At 44.9% G+C, this 22,092-nt stretch overlaps 1 protein-coding gene across 1 annotated transcript in view; it reads left to right on the top strand.

The window, feature by feature from the left end:
- The window catches only part of EFNB2 (ephrin-B2), a 37,703-nt gene extending 16,199 nt beyond the window's left edge, over positions 1-21,504 (top strand). The window contains exons 3-5 of the mRNA XM_015421844.1: positions 17,753-17,845; positions 18,638-18,751; positions 20,820-21,504. Of these exons, the coding sequence (XP_015277330.1) occupies positions 17,753-17,845; positions 18,638-18,751; positions 20,820-21,202 (590 nt within the window). The 3' untranslated portion in view covers positions 21,203-21,504. The remainder of the gene's footprint in view (positions 1-17,752; positions 17,846-18,637; positions 18,752-20,819) is intronic.
- The last annotated feature ends 588 nt before the right edge of the window (positions 21,505-22,092 follow it).

Here is a 22,092-nt window from a genome sequence, read left to right as displayed (position 1 = left end):
TCTGGCCATCGAGGATAAATCCCCCCAAACCCTTTTACCATAGAGTTTTTCCAAAAAACCGGGGGGAAACCCCCCCCCCCCCGATATCACCAATGTGCCTACGTCACTTTCAGGTGCGACATCACTTCCTGTTCCTGGAACATTCCCCCCCATCCCCCGCTGGCATTTCCAACAGACCTTTTCACAGAAACATGGTCCAGTTTTAAATAGTAGCCACATCAAAATATCAGGACTAGGGAATTATTTGAAATGCTGGCATGTTAAACCTACTTATTTACTTGGATACTTACATGCCACTTTTCTCTTCCATAGGATCTCAGAGCAACTATACACTCCTCCATTTTATCCTCATGACAATAGTCCTGTGACATAGGTTAGGCTGACGCCTAGGATCATCCCGCGAGTTTCCACCTGAGACTCTCCGGTCTTAGTCTGACACTTCAACTGCTATACCACATTGGCAATACTGGTGATAAATCAACAGCATTCATTATTTTCTGTGAATGTATAGAAATAAGGGCTATTATATTTTAGAAAACTGATGTACTGAAAGTCTCAGCATATTCCTTCCATTAGTAAAATAAGCAAAATTTAAAAGTGGTACGTGGATTTCAGTTATTTTGACCACACTTGAGGGCTAGAAACTTGAGATGGGGACTGCTGGGAAGAAATCTTGTTCATTGTATCCCTAATATTCCTTAATTTGAAGTTTGAAACTCTCCAGAATATTCGTATGAATTTTAGTATGTTCCACTGTACATATTATAAACCCCCTATAATCATATGATGTAAATGTTAGCTTCCCTGTTTAAAATTAAGTTGGAACCTGAGGCTGTATTCATATAAACTTAGTATGAATGTTGTTGAATAGATGAATCAATCTTGTTGTCCTCAGCCTTGGAGCGGTGGTGTCTGAGCTGATATTCATTGAGCAGTGGCAGGATTCTTGGTGGGAAGGGGTCGATCTTGGAGAAAGGGGTTCAGTGCATCTCCTTCGCTTTTCTGGTCTGGACAAGTGATCGATGCTGTCAGCTTTGACACTCATTCCGCATTGCATGTGCCCTTCCACTCCAATGTTGGGGAGAGCTTTTGGAATCCTAAAGACTGGATGATCTTATACTGGCAGCTCTGTACATTGGCCTTGTGGCAGTGAAGCGGGTAGTTCAATACTTCTTCTAAGTGCTCGAAGCATTTTGCATGTACCAGCTATCTGCACTATCTCATTATGTACAGGATTGTATCTCCGCATTAAAAAAAAGTCTGCTTCAAATGTGACAACTTGCGAGCTTGCATTCAAATATCAATTTGGGATCCGGGACAGTAAGTATCTGTGGTCGTGGATGTTGGCAATACTGGTGGTCATTGTAGCCTCCACTAGATTTAGGGAAAGGTCTGCATTGTATTGTGAAGAAGATCTTTAAACGCACGCTGTCCCATATTGCCTTTTGTGTGCAGGAAGGCTTGTGTTTGGTTGTTAATGTATTGCTTTGCTGGGTTCTTTGTTCTGTTACTGTTAATACTCATTCAGCAGTGTATACTTCAATTCATAGGCCTGTATTTCTGTTATTGAGTGAAGGAATCTAGGCCTGGAATTCTTATCCACTGAGAGGGGTGGAAAATAGTCAAATTCAGATACCTCTGAAGCGGCACATCCAAGAGATAAAGTTTTGATTGTCCTCTAACTATAGGTGTAATTCGGTCTGAACCCAGACCTGTCCATTGCATTGCAATAAAATCACAACCGTGTTGCACTTCTGGTGGGGTTTCATAACTGATCTGGATACTTAAAATGGCCAATCTTCCCCTCTCTCTTTTTGTGTGTGGGTTTTTGTTTTGTTTTTTTGCTATAGACAACGGCCAGAGGATCTAAATAGCTTTTTGTGTCATACAATAATACACACTTCTGTTGTGCTGGAAGTAGTAGCAGGAGATGAAGGTATTCTTTTATTGAAGCAAACATGTGGAAAATTGCACTAGATTGTTATAAGAGCGTCTATCTCCCCGGAAAGGAATGAGGTTCATCTGCAGGGCAAACCCTGCCTGCGCCACTTCATTTGGGGTTACTGGTGGGCTCGGTGCGGTCGCCGCAAATAGCGTCATGTCCATCTAAGCCATTAGTGTGGCGCGAGTGGCACATTTTCTCATCTGCAGTGTTATATTCTAAAATGTCAGTAGGCATTAACTCAATCAATGGTGATGTCCTACCACCTAGAGATGAACCCTGCCTCAAGATGACGTTTTCCACTTCAGTGCCACTCTTACAGCAATTACTGGGTCATTAATATCATTGCATGCAATTAGTAACAGCCGACTGCACCCAAAAGGGGTTGTTAGTTCCCCCCCCCCATCCCGAATAGGAACTTTCCATTTTAACCTTTCTCAAACGAGGGACAGAGTCACAAAACTTCAGGCGATCTTTGAGAAGGCTGGCAAAAATAGGAAAATATTTGCCCCCCGTTACATTACCCCGTTACATTAAAACAGCCATTCTCCCCCCCCATGAAGAAGCCTGTGTGTTGTTACTGAGAATCTGTGTACCTTGAACACTAACTAATGTGTTTTGAGATCACAGAACAAGTGTTTGCTCCAATCTTTCTGGGGATTTTCTCAGTAGGCGCCTTGAGAGTCCATTGCCATTTGCTTGTTTTCACTGCCTCCGTGCCTAATGGATTACAGAACTTTGATAGCCATCTTGGGTTCTACAGAGGGAAGAAGGCAGAGCAAGCAAAGTGATCAGCCTGGCAACTCAAAAATGTCAGAAGCAACCTTTTGAGTTGCACAGGTGTGAATGGCTTTTGAGTTAGTTTGTTACAGGCATTTAGCGCAAATATATGGCCTAACTTGGCCAGTGGTGTCATTTTTAAAAATTTAATTCCTAAGCACAGTGTGGCCTGTTCAGCCGGGCAACAAAGGCCATCCCAAAGGAAGAATGTATTGTTCTAAGAATATCGTGAGCAGGATCTTAAGATTTGCATCCACATGGCGAGGACTCTTTGTTCTGCACTGCGAATGTAGAAGCATTCACATGGGTAATGGAGCACCCTTACAAGAGTTTTGTCTTTTCCTTTGTCAGCCGCCATTTCCCCCCTGCTGCGCCTTCAGAGGGCTTTTTATAAATTGGCAATTGCTGTTGTGCTCTAGTGCAGTAATGTTATAACAGTCTGTTGCCATGATCTCCTGGGTCCTTTGAACTCCCAGCTTTCATTTAAAAGAAAATTAAGGGCCAAACTAGATGTGTGGGTTTTAGAGAGTTGTGTCTGGGTTCCTGCATCCACTGTGGAATGGTTTTTTAAAAAGTAAAGGAGAGCCTGTTTCGGCTCAGAACTCCAGCCTTCCCCCTAGCCATTTTTCCATGCCAAAACAGCTCTGGGGTGGAAGAAGAAGAAGAAGAAGAGGAGGAGGAGGAGGAGGAGGAGATTGGATTTATACCCTGCCCTTCCCTACCCGAAGGAATCTCTGAGCAGCTTCCAGTCCTTTTCCCTTTTCCTCCCCACAACAGACACCCTGTGAGGTAGGTGGGGCTGAGAAAGCTCTCCCGAGAACTGCCCTTGAGAGAACAGCTGTGAAAGAACTTGTGACTGACCCAAGGTCATACCAGCAGCTGCATGTGGAGGAGTGGGGAATCAAACCCAGTTATCCCAGATTAGAGTCCATGCTCTTAACCGCTACACCAAACTGGCTCTCCAGTTATTTCTCCTTTTTGCTGTACCACTTGGCATAGGCGTAATCTTCGTGGGGGCGGCGGGGCTTCAGCCCCCGCCAAAATTTTCAGGAAGGTGCTCAGCCTCCCCCGGGGGCCACCCTTGCTCCTAGCACAGCAATGCCTCTGGCCCAGCCCCAGCCCCCCCCCCCCGGGAAATTGGAAAGTCTACACCCTTGGAGTATGTGTGGCTATGGGACAGCTCTTTGGTGGGGAACCTGCGCCCCTGATTAGGCCCTAAGTCTCACAGCATAGCAGTAACAAAGGGGAGAGGCAATGTGATTCTCCACATTTCCCCCTTTCCCCTCCTGCTCTTCATTAGTTTTTCAAGTAAGTGCTCTGCATGGTTGCATACAGGTCATCAGCCATTGGTGTCCATGACCTTGCTGGTGGCAAGCAGCAAACTCCTTGGCCATACCATTGTCATCATAACGCCTGGTAATTTTTATTTTTTTTAATCTTGTTTCCACTGACTGAGTGCATCCCACCTACCATTGCAATAGAAGCATCTTCCTGGCCTTCTACAAAAATTAAATTTAACCCTCCCCTCCCTCCTCTCAAGATGTCCATTAGGCTGCGTCTTTCCTTGCAGATTGTCTCCACCATTTTGTGAGCCTTTATTTCTTTCTGTTTCCGCCCCCCCCCATTTTAAAAAAAGCATGCTTCTGAGCAGTGCTCCCTCTAAGCTGTGGGGTCTTGTGCGCAAAAATTCTACTTTGTGAGCTACTGGAATTAAAGTTGTGAGCGAGCGATTTGGCTATGCATAGATTAGTTTGCTCTGGAGCCATTCTTCCTGAGCTAAGACGAAAATGTGTGAGCCGGAGGCTAAAAAGCTGTGAGCTAGCTCACACTGACTCAGCTTAGAGGGACCACTGCTTCTGAGCTGTCGGCTCCTTTTCTCCCATTTATTATTATCATTATTAATTTTTTTTAAAAAAATGTATATTCTGCTTTTCTTCCTGATTGGGACTCAAAGTGGCTAATCGCATCATTCTTCCATATTCCACCTTATCTTCACAGCACGGCTAAGGTGAGAATGAGTGTTATAGACCCAGGGTCACTCAGCGAGTTTCCATTGACAGAACTGGAATTCAGAACTGGTTGTCCCAGGTCCTAGGGTGACACTCTATTGGCTTTTGGGTGGAAACTGGGTGACCTTTTCCTCCTGACATTTCCTTCCTCCAACAAGGCTGCTGGCTTCCACGTCTGCTGTGGAGGCACAGAACTTTGTGCTCGCTCTTCGGAGCGTATTCTGCTTTTTCCGCTCTCCGTAGTGTTAACAGGCCCCTTTGCTTTTTCCTCCGTATTGCGAGAGGCTGGAAGAATCAATACTCCCTTAAGCTGTTCTTAGGGGAGAAGAATGCATACACTCGGTAAAATAATGCTGCAGACAAATTTTAGCCCTCATGAAATATTTAACGCTGTGTAAATAGTCACTTAGAAGGAGAGAGAAAAAAATCAGGAGCTATTTTTAAAGGTAACTGAAGAAACTGTTGGGGAGGAAGGCATTTTGGGGGGAGTGTAGTCAGGGGGCAATAAGACAGGCCCGAGCCAGTGCCTTGGGCATTATTCATTTGCAGCCTCCATTTAAAGTCTGAGTGGCCTGAGTCCTAAGATGGCCGTGCCCTGTGAGAGCAAACGGTTAGATGCTCAGCTGCAGTGCTTTGTGGACCAAGTCCCAGGCCAAGAGTTTGATGACATATTCTGCCCTCAGTTGAGGGGTGGGGGGGAGGGAGCCAAGTCCCATGCTTTTTGGAAGGCCTCTGCTTGAAGAACCAGGACAAGAAGTGGATGTGAGCAGGAGATGAAAAGGAAAAGTGAGCCAGCGTGGAGAGGGGTGACACTTTATTGGGTCGTCATGTGCTCAGTTATGGCAAGCGTGAGTTAGTAGAATCCAGAATTAACCTAAATGAGTGGCAACACATTGGTAATCTTTTGTGCATAACATGCCAGCAGGCTGCCTCCAGGCCTGTCCAGAAACAGTGAAGGAGCATTTGCTGCCCTCCCTTAAGCTAGGGCTCCAAATGAGAACAGGGAGATCTCATTGTAAGTACGAAGCTTTTTACCCTCCTTGGAGATAGATTAAGATGGGTCTGTCTATAACAGTAGAAAAGAGCAAGAGTCTGGTAGCACCTTAAAGACTTACAAAATTTGTGGTGGGGGGTGAGCTTTCATTAGTCTTTAAGGTGCTACTGGACTCTTGCTGTTTTCTACTGCTTTTTACCCTGGAGAAAGTGTTTTTTTGTGTAAAATCTTGACCATCACAGAGGGTTTTTTTTTTTAAAGGGAAGTCCAGTTTAAAGCCAGTTTAAGACACCTAAGAAAACATAAGACAGACAAAAAGAAGAATTAAGGATCGTTAGCAAGGATGGGGTTAGTGGCAGGTGAAGGGAAAAGGCTTGTCTGCTAGAACTCAACCTTTACACACTAAGACCGCCTGGAACTTACCTCCCCCTCTGTCTAATAGCCTTACCAAGCAGGATGCCGTGTGGCTTCTCTGATACTATTTTCAGATCTCAAGGATCTCCGGATCCTGGACTTGGCAACTGTTATATGGATTTTGTAACGTAGCAACATTTACTTAAAACAAGAATAGTTTATTTATTGATTTGATTTGATTTGCACCCCGGATCCCCCGGCCGAGCCGCCTTTTCTCCCTGGCGCGATCAAACGCCGGGGAGGAAACACGGCCCTAACCGGGAGCCGGCCGAACTGCGCATGTCGGAGCATGCGCAGTTCGGCTCCGGCCTGGGGTTGTGCCGGCACAAGGACGCGCTGGCAATCAAACGCCCAGGTAGAAGCGCCGCGTCCACTTGAACCACCGAGGTAGGTGGTTCAGTTTGAGGCGCAGTTTCCCGGGAAAGGGCCAGTTCGGGGACGGAATCACGGTGCTTTACAGATGTTGTGGTGTGATCGCGCCAGTTTGACCCGCCTGGTGTGATCGCGCCGGTTTGACCCGCCCCCGAACTGTCCCGCTCCCGGGCCAAATCGCCTCGTGTGAACGGGACCCCAGGGCGGCTTACATAAAATTACAACGGATAAAACAACAATATAAGTATCTGCATAAAACAATATAAATAGCTGCATAAAACACAACATGGTTACGATGGTGATACAGTAGTTAGCAGCGTGTGTAATAAACATACCGTGAGCAGTTGATTTCCCTGTCGGCATGCTTAGGCTGGGTGATGATCTTGGGCACAGCGTCTTAGATAGTTCGGTGCGGCTCCTTACCTGAAGGCCTGGTGGAAGAGCTCCGTTAGTGTGAATTTGTGGCATCTATATTTGGATCTTCCTGGGAATATAATTAGAAAGGTGTTTAACTCAAGTACTGAATGTATTTAAAATGGCAAGTTGTGTGTTTAAGTTACTTAGAGAAACAGACTTCATCTCAATGTAAAATGTATCACCAGATCAACAAGCGTAGTGGGCCCACCCTGTGCTTTGAACCTGATCTGAAGGTGTTGCTTTTACTTCTTCCAAGCTCTGGAAGCTCTGAGATCAGAGAATTTGTGTTTAAAAGCAAATGTTAATACCATTTAATTGAAACACTCTGCGCAGATCACCACAGCTGCTTTATTTGCTGTTTCTGGCTGTTCCAGAAACAACCACCTTGATTTGTGGTTTTTCAATTTCTGTGGTTCCCGGTGTTCTTAAAGCTGTCTTGTAAAATTAGATAACATATGTGTAAGGAGAAGTAATTACTCGATACTTTACCAAGAAAGACATTTAACAGAGGCAAAGGCAACTGACAGCAGGTGCACCGTAGATGCGCAATCCTTTAGCGAACTAATTTTCTTCTCTCTCACTCTTTTCTTTAAAAGACTGTGTAGTTGATAATCCTGGGAGTTCGCATTAGAGCGAAAATAACTTTGCTATGAAGAGTACGTTATTGCTGTTACTGGATGGAAAGCTGTGGTGACTTTCTGTTCTATTTTCCCTTTTATATATCCCCTTTACCTACTTGCTTATTATCTGTCTTTTAAGTGCAATATTTGGTGAACGTTGAATAGTTCACAGTTGCCTGTCTTCTTAAGGATCATTAATCTTTTTAAAGTGTTTGTAAAACTGCCTTATACTGAATCAGACCATTGGTCAATCAAGATCAGTACATTTTCTACTCAGACTGGCAGCCGCTCCCCAGGGTTTCAAGTGGTGGTCTTTCATATCACCTACTATCTGGCCATTTTAACAGGCGATACCAGGGATTGGAGCTGTGGTGGCTCAAGTGGCTAAGACGTTGAACTGCAGGCTGTGAAAGGTCGATAGTTCAGCAGTTGGAGACCTGGGTTGCCACATGACGGAGTGCGCTCCCGTCTCTAGTTCCAGCTCCTGCCAACCTAGCAGTTCGAAAGCAAGAAATTGCAAGTAGATAAATAGGTACCACTTCAGTGGGAAGGTAACAGCGTTCCGTGCGCCTTGGTGTTTAGTCACGCCGGCCACATGACCACGGAAACGTCTTCGGACAGTGCTGGCTCTTCGGCTTTGAAACGGAGATGAGCACCGCAACCCTAGAGTCGGATTCGACTGGCTTTCGAGCAAGGGAACCTTTACCTTTTTACCAGGGATTGAACCTGGGACCTTCTGCATGCCAAGCAGATGCTCTACCACTGAGCCACAGCCCCTCCCTGTAACAGCTCATATGAGCCTCGTGCACAAGGAAGCCAGTAGGGAGAATTGTGATCCCCATGTAGTGTCTTCACTTTACCAGGCACTCAAAAGGTCAAGTCAGAGGTGGCGAGAATTCTAGCATTGAGCAGTGAGCTTTCCTGTCTCTGAAGAAATCCCAGGATGGGCTCACAGTTCTGCTCCTGCCATCTGGTGGTGGTGGAAAATGCTGCCAGGTCACAGCCAATTTATGGCCATTCCCCTCATTGTTGTGAGCACCAATGTTAAATGTATAATGTAATCTGGTTGTTTTATTTGGTTTTAGTGTTATGTGTTATGTATGGCAATTGCCTCTTGTGAGCCCATGTGGAAGGGCGGGATATCAGCCAAATAAATAAATAAATAAATTGGATTTTCAAGGCAAGAGACGTTCAGAGGCAGTTTTCCATTGCCTTCCTCTGCACAGCAACCCTGGACTTCCTTGCTGGTCTCCTGTCCAAGTACCAACGACAGGGCTTTTTTTGTAGAAAAAGCCCAGCAGGAACTCATTAGCATAAGAGGCCCGCCTGCCTCGGAGCCGCTGGGGGGGTATTTGCTCTCCAGGCTTTCCCTCTGTAGCCACGCATACAGAGGTTTTGGCTGTAGTGGGCGTGGCCAATTCTGAAGCCAGCCGGAACTCCGTTCCTGTGTGTTCCTGCCCAGAAATAGCCCTGACCAACGGCCTCTGCGCTCAGTCACCCTCTTTCGGGAGGTTCTTTTTGTCTGCCGCAAGTTCACATTTTATTTAAAACCTTCATATGCACAGCTCTTTGGTTAAAAATCACTGGAGGCAGTTCCCAACCTAAAAATGCAATGTGAAACTAAAAGCAGACGAACACAATGAACAAAGATCTAGCAGCAGACCATGGGAATTGAAAGAGTACTATGCCAAAAAGCTAACATCAAACAGCAGTGAAAAGAACAATTAAGAGCGTTCCTGCCCAAAAATAGCCCTGACCAACGGCCTCTGCACTCAGTCACCCTCTCTCGGGAGGTTCTTTTTGTCTGCAGCAAGTTCACATTTTATTTAAAACCTTCATATGCACAGCTCTTTGGTTAAAAATCACTGGAGGCAGTTCCCAACCTAAAAATGCAATGTGAAACTAAAAGCAGACGAACACAATGAACAAAGATCTAGCAGCAGACCATGGGAATTGAAAGAGTACTATGCCAAAAAGCTAACATCAAACAGCAGTGAAAAGAACAATTAAGAGCAGCATCAGCATAATCAACACCCTCAAATGTGTAAAAGTCAAGTCACGGCTGTCTTACGGGCAACCCTGCAGGGGTTTGCCATTGCCTGGCTCTGCATGGCAACCCATCCAAGTATTAACCAGGGTCAACTCCGCTTATCTTCCCAGACCCAACAAGCTCAAGCTAGCCTGGGCCATGCAGGCCATGGCGAAACACCTGTATAAAAGGTGTTAGAGAAACATGTTCAAATTAAAAATGCCCGGTGAACCAAAATAGCATGGAGCCAAAATTCTAACAAACTTGTCTGCATGAGGGAAGGGCTGGGGAGAGAGAGAGATTTTCCCTAAGAGAATCTGTGGGTTGGGGTGCATGTTGCACAGGATACCTTAAGCTGGAGACAAATATTCTGTTGTCTTCTTTGCTCGGGAACTGAAGGACGTTTGGAGGGAGGAAATGCTGCTCGTGGCACGTACACTTGCCCCGCTTTTGCCTCTGGCAAACCATTTTTTTTTTTAGTCAACACCCTGCAAGACCAGTTTGACCAGAAACAATGGTAGGAAAAAAGAATATTGGGGCATCATGCAGAATAGTGCCTCTCTCCAAGCATGCTCAGCGCTTCTAGATTCTTTGACACTTGCTTCAGTTCCTGAGCAAAGAAACGTCGTGTCTTGTTAATGCCAAAGTAACATTATAACATTAGAAGAAGAAGAGAAGAGATTGGATTTATACCCCGCCCTTCACTCGGAGTCTCAGAGCGGTTTACACCCTTCCCCTCCCCACAACAGACGCCCTGTGGGGTAGGTGGGGCTGAGAGAACTTGTGACTGACCCCAGGTCACCCAGTTGACTGCATGTGCAGGAGTGGGGAATCAAACCCGGTTCTCCCAGATGAGAGTCCACCGCTCTTAACCACGACACCAAACTGGCTCTTGTGTTGGCATATTTTGCAGAAAACACTGGGATGTGTTGGAGTCAGCTGTTGCAAATTCCCAAGAGGCAGTTTGCTGAATGGGATCCACTGTATACACGGAAAGGTGGTAGGCCTGTTTCTGTGTTGCTTCTGCTTAATTTTCAGCAGTGGCTGGAAATTATCTATCTTCTACTAAGGAAAATTAAACAGGGGCAATTGTAGGCAACCTTTAGGACAGCAGTTCTCAGTGTGGGGCCCAAGATGTGTCAGCTGATGTGTTTTAGGGAATCTGTTGGCTTCTTGAGTCTTGGGGAAGCAAACAGACTTCATTGGAACAGTCCGGTTGCTCCCTAGGAAGGCTCTGAGCCCATCACTCACAGCCATTCACTCTCAGCTTGGCCATATGCGCAGATTTTCTTATGCCCCAGAGTTGTGCTTTCTTGGAAACTGAAACCAGACAGCAAAGAACTGATCCTGTCCCAGTTGCAGTTGTTTTGTGATGCCTCCCCTCCAATTAGGGTGGCCAAGTCTGGATTGGGAAACACCTGGCCATTTTGGGGCTAGAGCCTGTGGAAGGAGGGGTTTGGGGAGCGGCAGAACCCCCAGCAGCATCAAATGCCATACAATCCACCCTCCAAAGCTGCCACTTTCTCCAGGGCAGCTGATCTCGGTCGCCTGGAGATAAGTTTTCCAGGCTCTGCCTGGATGTTGGCAGCTACCTCCGATAGCAGAGATTTTAATTGGCATTGACCTTAGTGGTAGCAGTTTGTGGTGGTGCCCACTACCCTTTCTCAAATCGCACGAGTCCCCACAAGCTCAACAAGGTTGTGTAAACCCTGTTCAAGGATGGGAGGAACAGCGACACGGAGCGCTGTAAGAAGATTTACACGCAGTCCGGAGCTGCTTCCTTAAGATGGAAACTCACATTGGAATAGCTTTGCTAGTAGTGACTTGGAAATGTGCACTGTGATGTCAGATACATAATGCCCATGTGTCAGGGTTAATTATGTGAAGGGAAGTGCCTGAGCTGGGTGGCTTAGGCTAGCCAGAATGTCTTGGATCTCAGGAGGTCAGGAGGGATCAGCCCTAGTTAGTATCTGGACGGGAAGCCACCAAGGAATACTAGGGAAAGTGCCTCATAGAAACTAGATTTCTAACATTTCATTGATAGATAGAGATGTGAAGGCCCAGGAAAAAACTGGAAAAATTCAGGGAAAAACACACGGTTTTTTCCGTTTTTGTTTTTTTCCGAAAAATTGGAAAAAGAAAAGAAAAAAATGGATTATGGAACATTTTCTTTTAACATGACGAATAAAATATTTTAAGACAAGGTGTTCAAATATTTCCCAGATCATTTCTAAAAAATATGTATGGTATCAGATTGATCTAATTTTTGTGCACTGAGGACAAGCAAGTCCTAGGTTACAAACTGAATTCTCCAATGCAAGAACAAGACACATTTCTTCTTTTTAGGAGGTGCTATTGTTACAAGAAAAGAAAAAGGTTTCAGTTTTGTTTTTGCATGTGGGTGGGTATTCTGTTTGTAATAATTGTTTGGATACACTATATTTTTAATATGCTAGTTGTGATAATTTCATGCCAAGTAAAAATGTCCATAGTCATATTTTATGTTCCTAAAGTAACAGAATGACTTTCAATCTAGAAAAGACAAAAGAAATGCTAATGTAGCATTTTTTTCAATTTTTCCGAAAATTTCCGTTTTTTCCCGAAATTTTCCCAAAAATCCCCGTCCCCCCCCCCCAAAAAAAAAAACCCAGTTTTTTTTCCGAGCTTCAAAATTTCCGGAAATTTTACATCTCTATTGATAGATATAATTAACACAGAAATGATTTGTTTGTTTTAAATTACTCATTAATAAGTTTATAACAAAAAAATCAGAAGTGACAGCAGCAAGAGGATTATAAGAATTAAGGCTAATTTATAATTAATATGTTATGCTGAAAAGTTGTTTGGTAGTCTCTTTCCTTATTCTGCTTTGTAAACTGTTCAAAAGACAGAGTGGATCAGAGATAGAATCCATACCATTTAGTCTGAATTATTTACGTGTTGAGACTCTAACCCACAGAATGCAGTTTTACATTGAACTGGAATTACAGTTTGGTGTAGTGGTTAAGTGCGCAGATTCTGATCTGGGAGAACTGGGTTTGATTCCCCTCCACTTGTAGCAGCTGGAAGACCTTGAGCAAGCCATAGTTCTGTCAGAACTGTTCTCTCAAGGACAGTTCTGGAAAGAGCTCTCTCAGTCTCGCCTACCTCACAGGGTGTCTGTTGTGGGGAGGGGAAGGGGAAGGAGTTTGTAAGCCACTCTGAGACTCCGAGTGAAGGGCGGGGTAGAAATCCAATCTCTTCTTCTTCTTCAGTTGGCATGGTCACTAGCATCCAGACTCTACAAATACAAATAATAGCTGTGATCTATGGTTTTGTTGTGATAAAAAGTTTTTTGGGATTTAATTTTTTTTTAATGTGTGTGTTGCACATTTAGAAAAGAAAACATGTTTGGAAATGAAATACGTGTGTGTAAGACAAGAAGAAACATAGCCTTCATTTCTAATTTGTTTGTGAACGGAAGGCACAAATCCTGCAGCTTAATTCTCCATCTGATTAGAGTACTGTTACCAACTTGATAGGTTGAAAACAGCCAAGATCTAGGCAGTGGCTCTGCCTCCTGGGACACAGAGTAATAACAATCAAATGAAGATGTATTAAAATGTAATATTACTTCCACTCCATGGGGACTATATAAAAATCAGAGCCCAGAAACTCTTCTAGTCTGTCTCACTTGCTGATTGCTTCACATTCAGGGTGTGTTTTATTTTGTAAACAGGCATAGTTTTTGAAGCAAATAAATCTATCAGACCAAACCTTTCACAGGATTTCCAGTGCTTTTAAACATGATGATTATGCAGAGAGGGCCAAACTGGTAGTGGATGTTTCAGCCAAGTAGCTGCATTAGAGTCCTTCAGCTATAAACCATGTTTACAGTGTATTTTACAATTTTTCTAAGTTGTCTTTAACATTTTACAGTTTCCCTTAACTGCCATTAAAAAAAGTGACACAAAGCAACAGTAATAAAGCCCTGACCTTGCATTGCTTACAGAATCATAATTCCTGCACCTTCAAATGAGTATGACTTAGAAAGCTGAAATAAATTAACATCTCAATGAGGAGGGTATCTGGCTTCCGCATCCTGTGAACCACTAGCCCAAATGCAGCCCCTAAGGAAGGAGGCCTTCCAGATTGTCACCCCTCTAAGGTTGCCAATCCCCAGGTGCTACCTGGGGATCTCCCGCTACTACAAGTCATCACCAGACAACCAAGATCAGTTCCCCTGGAGAAAATGGCTGCTTTTGGAGGGTGGACTCTATGGGATTGTCCCCTTCTGAGGTTCCTCCCCTCCCCAGACCCCACCCTCCCCAGGCTCCCCCAGCCAAAATCTCCAGGTATATCCCAACCAATATGAAGAAATTATAATGAAGGCACTTCGATCTTCACGGCAAACGGTTGGATCCAGCCAGGTTTTCTGCTCGCTTTGCCCAATCCCTTATCTTCTGACTCAAGCTCCCCCTTCATATGACAAGCCCATGATCTTCAACACAGCCTTTTCGGTAGGATTGTCAACTCCCAGGTGGCACCTGGAGATCTCCAGCAATTACAATCACTCTCTGGATGACCAATATCGGTTCCCCGGGAGAAAATGGCTGCTTTTGGAGGGTGGACTCTGTGCTATTATGCCCTGCGGACGTCCCTCTCCTCCCCAAATTCTGCCCTCCTTAGACTTCACCCCCCAAAAAAGAAATCTCTCAAGTGTTTCCCAACCCAGAGCTGGCAACCCTACCCACCCCCCATGACAAAAACACATCTGTTCTTACAGTCCTGGTTGGAAAGCAAAACCAGAATATTTCTCAACCTCTTGGTGGATCATCATGCACATTGGTCATCCTTTGGTTCGGTGGCTCACAGGTTGTGTGGGCCTGCACTCTCTCTTTGAGTGTAATCTGCAGAAAACCTTCTGCTTGACTAGGGCTGCCAAGTGGGGGCGGGGAAACCCCCGCTTTGGAGGCCCAATTTCCGCCGTGGCGGAATCGGGCCCTGGGGGGAACCCCCCCCCCCCCGAAGCTGGGTCACCAGGGGTGACGCAGCCACGTCGCTCACATTGGGGGCGTGGCCCAGAACGTCGGGGGGAACCATATGGTCCCCCGACGATCTGGGCCATGCCCCCAATGTGAGCAACGTAGCACGAAGCGCGCACGCACATCTTGGGAGAGCTCCCGGAGCCCGACAAGGCTCCCCCGCTGGCAAGGGTGAGTACACTTGGCAACCCTATGCTTGACTTGAATGGTGTAGACATGGCTTTTAGAGCCCAGATTTTAAAAGCTGAACTTTTTATACCCAGCTTGCAAACCAGAATTCACCTTCTGGGTTGCTGGGTGAATGAATGGCAGTGTTCAGATTCAAACTTTTAGGCTGCTGCTCCTGAATAACTTCCACACTGAGCTTCCTAAAAAACTTCGGGAGGGTGGGCCTCAAGAAAGAGCCAGTGGGCTACACGTTGAGGACCCCTGATTTAGAGATATTTCGCAATCACTCTGCTATATACTCATCTTTCAGAATGTATTAGAAGTTCAAAGCAGTGTCATCTCTTAGACCCTAGGCAAAGTGGCTGACATTTGGATAACTGAGGCTGAATGCCAATAGTTTCTCCCCTCCACGTGGTGGTAGAAGTGGAATAATAAACTAAATAATTAACAGTTTGCTGCCCTATAACAGTGCCACCTGGATGGCCTCATCTTGCTTGATGTTAAGGTCAGACCAGCTCACTAGCAACTTTTGTTGAGAAAATATTTCACTTTACTGCATTATTTAATTGCCGGAAATAGGCTTTCCCAGTTTTTCTGTTATTGACTTGTCAGATGATATTTGGAAAGTGTTTCAAATAGCTACATTTTCAGTTAAAGGATTTCTTTGCTGCAATATTGTTTGCCAAATGTTCATTGAATCTCAAGACTTTGATAAATGCATATTTTAGCAGAGGTTGCACTTCTGCAAAACCAGGCATTGTAATTATAATTTTATGGAAGCCGGACACATTGGGATCCTTAAAGGTTACTGGTCTTTGAGTTTCCTTCTATGATCTCCTTTGATGTGTCAAAAGGCTGAATCCATGTGTCACTAGACAGTGTGCTATTATTGTGCTATAGCAACGATTTGCAACCGGGTTATCCTTTGTGGCTCAAGTGGTTAAGACGCTGAACTGCAGGCTGTGGAAGGTCGGTAGTTCAGCAGTTCGAGGCCCGGGTGCCGCAAGACGGAGTGAGCTCCCGTCTCTGGTTCCAGCTCCTGCCAACCTAGCAGTTCGAAAGCAAGAAATTGCAAGTAGATAAATAGGTACCACTTTGGTGGGAAGGTAACAGCGTTCCGTGCGCCTTGGTGTTTAGTCATGCCGGCCACATGACCACGGAAACGTCTTTGGACAGCGCTGGCTCTTCGGCTTTGAAACGGAGATGAGCACCGCAACCCTAGAGTCGGACTCGACTGGCTTTCGAGCATGGGAACCTTTACCTTTACCTTTTATCCTTTGTGGTCAAGCCAGTCTAGTTGCAAAGGATTGTTGTAGCACAGTAGCTAATGATGTGTAGATGCAGCCATATGGAAGTTCACCCGTAGGTTGTTTGTAATGAAGTGAAGTTGCCTATACACCACAAGATAGGCAAGTAAGGAGGAGGCATGCAGACGGCCCTCTGAAAAGGTAGCTTAAGCCTTGGCAGATTCCTGCAGTTTAACAATAACAAGTCAAAACAGCCATTGTATAGTCACCCTCTCCGTTGCTGTATTTCTATACATTGTCTTCCAGTGTGCAAGCACAAGGGCAAAAACAAAAGAGGTCATAAAAAAAGAGCAAAGATGCATTTGATTTATGTCCAAAACTGGTTCTCAGTATCGATTTTCTTTTCTCTGGGGCTGGGAAGGGGGAAGATCCCAACAAAACAAAACAATATATCTCCATTATTTTCTGAGTCTGGCAGTGTAGTTGTACACATCAGATCTGGTTTTCCTCCCCACTGAATTACTCGTTTGAAAAATGCACCCAAGAAGCTGAAAAATAAAGTTTGGCTGACTATTCTTGTGGAAGATGGAAAAGCACAATCGGAGAGGGGGAAGCTCGGGCAGGATCCGCTCTTGAGGAGAATGGAAGAATCCAGGAAGGAGCGGCAAGAAGGGAAGTTCACATAGTGAGGAATTGAGTTACGCACACGAGGAGGGAGAAGTAGAACAAAAGCCAGAAGTAGATCAAAGGCAAGCCAAAAAGTTTGTAGTTTTTTGCAGCTAGTGAGAGGATTAGAGAAAGAAAAATATCACCATGGGGCTGGGGAGACACTTCGGGAAAGGTGGTGGGAGCCGGTGAAGGACATCGGAAATGTGCATGAGCTATGTTTTTAAAAAAATACTCCCCCAAAATCCCAAATGCAAGATGTCTGTGTGTGTGGGGGGGGGATAACTAAAGGGAACTGAAAGAAAAAGAAGACTTATGGGGGCCCTAGCTGAATTAATCTCTCAGATGAAAAGGGAGATTCTTCTAAGTGCAAGAAGCACCATTTAATTGCTTTTTCTCCACGGGAACCCCCTGCAAGCACTTTCATGGCCTTTCTTTTTCTCTCCCCCTCCCCTTCATATCTTAGTTAAGTGACCAGATGTCAGTGCATATGTACTTGAAAGACAAAAGGACACACAGAGAGGAAGAAAAGTGCCAAGAAAGCATGTTGATCGCAAACTTTTAACAGGTTTATAATTAACTGTCTGAATTAAGATTGTATTGACGTTATTAGTCGAGCCAGGCAATCTGCCCTGCTGTTTCTGCTCAAGAGTATGTAAGATTGTTTGCAGTGTCAAACTCCTTCTACATAGATAGCATAAGATTGCGTTGGTGGCCTGGAGACTCCATCCAGCCTATCAGGGACTGCAGAGAATTCTTCCTTTCTTCCAGTTGGTAATTGAAATGCCCAGGAGCTAGCCACATTTCCACCCTTTGCAGCCGTTTTGAGCAACTATCCTTGCATGGCTTGGGACCACCTAATCTCATATGAACCTACCCGACCTTTACAGACATCACAGAGCCAGTCTTGGCGACGTGTTAATTCTCAGGGCTGTCAGCATTTCACAGCCTTTTCTGGGTAAATGTGAATGGCATAAGTAAAATCTGGACCAATTAAATCTGCTTTTCAGTTTTGCTGCTTAACTTCACTTGCTGATGTCCAAAATGTTTTTGGTTTTATTTTCAAACAGCAACTTCCAATGGATCACTGGAGGGCTTGGATAACCAGGAGGGAGGGGTGTGCCAGACAAAAGCCATGAAGATCCTCATGAAAGTTGGACAAGGTAAAGACCACCTGTTGGTTTCATCCAGCCACTTTGATCAGCATCCCCCTCCCCTTAGCCCCCCTCCAGCTTTTGCTAAGAGGGCAAAACCACATGCCAGGGTAGCCTAGGTCAGCCTGCCTTCCCGTAGCTGCTGAGGCAAAGCTTATTTTCTGTACCTAACTTCTGGACAGGTTTTGTAGGACAAGCGTTAATGCAGTCAGATCTCTTCACTGAAGACCTCTTCTTGGAAGGAAAGGTCATCCGTGAACGACATGCGCTCCAGTTATTCTTGCTTGTATGCTAAAAATTAAACGTGCAGGTTCACAGCTCAAAAATTATTTAAAACAAACAAAAGGGAGAGGGAGCTAATGTTTCCATAGTTCGCATGTTACAAATCATGGCCAAAAAAAGATATATTTTTTTTGTTCATTGTCCTCCCCCCCATACACAGATAACCTATTGTGTAGTCCACTACCTTCCCAGGAAAAAATATATTCTTTCTAATTAGAGGTTGGTTAGTAGTCAGTCAACTTGCTTGGCTATACTGAAATGTCATCTGCAAAGGTTTCCTGCTGGTTTCAAGAACCTCCTTCATTTTCTACCAAAGGCCTCATTATCTAAACTTTTGAAATAACTAGTATAGCAAACTCTTTTTTTTTGCTTTAATTATGAAAATTACACTCTCCTATCTCCTTGTACTCCTAAATAAAGGATCTTGTGTTCAAAGCCATTCATGCCTCATGAAAATTGATAACCGGCTTATAAAGCAGATTACTATTAGTTTGTAGTGAATCATTTGTGTTCTTTCAGTTCCCAATTCTGGTGGGTTCCCAAATAATGCTGATCCAACTAAACGCCCGGAACAGGAAGCTGGTACCAACGGGAAAAGCTCTACAACAAGTCCCTTTGTAAAGGATCACTCAGGTAAACAGGACAGCTTTTAGATCTTCGAGGAGATTATTTCAAAGGCTATTTTTTCCATACATTTTCTATAATAATACAGTTTATTAGATGATTAAAATAAATCATTTGCATAGGGAGGCAGATCAAAAGTGTGTGTTCTGATGCACCAGTATGTGGGAGGTCAAAGCTGTTTACTTTGGCGAAACCAGGCCCTTCTCTTCATTAGCATTTGACACTTAAATTTAATTGTTCCGCATGAGGATGTTATTGGCTTGCAGAAATGGGCATTGATCTAAACAGTTTGATAACTGTAGGAGCTGCCTTGCCAAAGAAGGGAGGCTTTATGATCACTGGCTGCAGTCCAGCACAGAGTTAAGCACCCTTAGCTCCTGCTGATTTCAAAGGCATTTAAGCATCTTAGCTGTGTGCTGGATTTTAGCCACTGTCTCTCGTTTCTGTTATGAAGAGCTTCCTGGTTAGCACTTTATAAGGCTTGCTTTAGTACATGTTATAATTACAGCAGTAATCTTTTGGCTGATCACATCTTTGCTCTGTAACTTGTATCAGCTCCGTAAATGACTGATCTCATTCGTGGATGATTATAAGATGCCTGTTTAAACCTCCAGAATGAATACACCCCTTCCCACCACACACACACATACTCTTAACATCAGCTTCTTCTCTTTCCTTTTCTGGTTGGATCTGAACAAGAAAGAATATACTGGACAAGATTGGGGGGAGGGAAGAAATAATGGCAGTTTTTAAGATCTCTTGCAAAGCTGTAGTGGGTGCCAGTTGACCTCACGGGTTCTCAGTTGTGTTTTCACATCCTCCCCCCCCCCCAAAACATTATTTCCTACCATGCTAATGTCTCTTTTGCTTGGGAGTTATCAAATAGGCATCAGGAACTTTGCAACTAAGGTTACCGCGTATGAGGAAGGGGGCTTGTACACATTAATTTAGCCTTTGCAACAGTATCCCATCTTGACATAAGCATCCAGCTGTAGTGAAATGATTCCAGATCTCCTCATTGCTCCAAATGTAATTAATTAATCCAGCAGCGTGTGACCTGCTGATCTATTTATATCATTGTTTTCTGCTGTTACGGGCTTATGCCCCTGCAGCTACACGGGATTCTTGTTGTCCCCCTTGCTACCAGCTACGTTCAGCACACATAAGTGCTGTCCTTTCTACCTCAAGTAGACCAAAAGGTCCCACTGAATGGGCACAAAAGCTCAAAGCGAGAATTTTTTGGCTCCTTCACACATAATTTTTTTCCTGTGTCCTGGCCATAATGCACCAGAGCTAGGAATCTGTTGCACTAGGGTTTAGTAGGACCCTGGCACTTGTGTGCGCCCGGATCAGTTGACACCCCCCCACACACACACATGTCAGTGATAGTTCTGGAACTTATGAAGCCGTCTCTTCTGACCTGGATGATAAGTTTGTTACCTAAAAGAAACTGCCACCAGCATGAGGTCAGACGCCAGCATGAGACTCCTTTTTTTGTAATTTCCCTGGATGCACAACAATAAAAACCTAAAACTAGATGGAAATCATAACTAATTCAGATCTTGGAAAGTTTTCCTCTGCCTTCCACCCCGCTTTGATGTCCTGTGATCTATTGCAAAGATAGAAAACAGGCACACATTGATAGAGGTTAGTTGAAATTAGTGTCTGAAACAGAAAGTGGTAAAGGCTATTCTTCTGCATTTTTCATTTCCCTGCCTTGTCCCGTTTAACCGCTTTAAGCTGACCAACATCTGTTCAGACCTGGCGTGCATCAAAGAGTGCCTTGTCAGTGCCTGTCCTTGCTGTTGATGAACGATGAGAGATGAAAAGGAACACAAGTGTGGTTTAGGAGCAACATAAAAGCAAAAGAGCAACAGACGGGAGGCAGGCTTAATATGAACAGGCCGTCTTTGACTGGTTGTATCTAGCTGTCTTGCAGGGTAATTGATTTGTCAAAGTTCACTTTGACAGTCGAGTCTTTCAGTGCTGCAGAGTGGTGACGGGACTTGATTATTTTGAACTTAGCTCTCTGTCGTCTCTCTTTTCTCCCCTCTCCTCTGCCCAATCCCATTCCTAGGTTCCAACACAGATGGCAGCAAAGCTGGTCATTCCAGTATCCTTGGTTCAGAGGTGGCCTTATTTGCAGGGATAGCTTCAGGGTCCATCATATTCCTCATCATCATCATCACGCTGGTGGTTCTGCTGCTGAAGTATCGGAGGAGACACCGGAAGCATTCGCCACAGCACACGACGACTCTGTCGCTCAGCACATTAGCCACCCCGAAACGCAGTGGGAACAACAACGGGTCCGAACCTAGTGACATTATTATCCCTCTGAGGACTGCAGACAGTGTCTTTTGCCCCCACTACGAAAAGGTCAGCGGCGACTATGGACACCCGGTGTACATAGTCCAAGAGATGCCCCCTCAGAGCCCAGCGAACATTTATTACAAGGTCTGATGAACGCTCGGCATGGTACCTTTGGGAACTCTTTTCTGGCCAAATGCTATCCATGACGGGGTTGGTTTGCGGCAAACCCCCATGCAGGTTACTGGACCGGGTGTGGCGGAGGCAACAGCAAGGGGCCCCCCCACCCTGTTACAGAGAGACGGACAGCTTCTCTAGTCTGTAGAATTCCTGCCTTGGTGGACAAGCTTTGGCTTGGGAGCTGGAAGAATTTACATAGAAGATACCTATACCAGTTGCTGTACATTCATCACCTTCTAAGCCATGTGCTGCAGGTGTTCAGGCACGTACGAAAAGAAAAGCCCAGAGAAGATGAAGCAATTCATGGATGATAATGGTTTCAGGCATTCTGGGAAGAAGCTTTAAGTCATCCACCTTGAAACGAAGCCCAGTGACTCTGTGTGCGTGCTTCTCTCTAAGTGCTTGTGGATTTGTCATACAGAACCTTGGCTTTTAAGTAAGACTTTTAATCATTTTTTTCCCCTTGCTTTTAGTCTGTCCCTGTGTTGCATTTTACTTCACTTAGGTAGCATTCTTCACATGCAAATCATTTCTCTACACATCCTGCATTGCTGTTGGGAAAACATAATGTTTTTTGCTGTTCCATATTCCCATCCTTTTCTGATAGCGGCCCCACTTGAATGGGATAACACTCTGGGAGAATTTGGGCTTGCTAAAAAAAAGAAAGAAAAGGGAATCTTCCAGCTGAAAGATAGCTCGTCAGCAGAGTCAGATGTAAGATGAGGTGGCGCGGTATGGGGAAGGGAAAAGGGTAGGGCTGATCGACCCGCTGCCGCCTCTGAAATCAACTGGACAATGCCTGACAATTTAGGTAGCACAGCACTTTGGAGTTCTAAGAGGCAAGCAAGTTAGGGGACGCAGTA

Source organism: Gekko japonicus, unplaced genomic scaffold (assembly GCF_001447785.1).
Source record: "Gekko japonicus isolate JY-2015 unplaced genomic scaffold, Gekko_japonicus_V1.1 scaffold813, whole genome shotgun sequence".
NCBI lineage: Eukaryota > Metazoa > Chordata > Lepidosauria > Squamata > Gekkonidae > Gekko > Gekko japonicus.
Note: the sequence above shows the minus strand (reverse complement) of the source record. Positions and strands in the feature narration are given on the sequence as shown.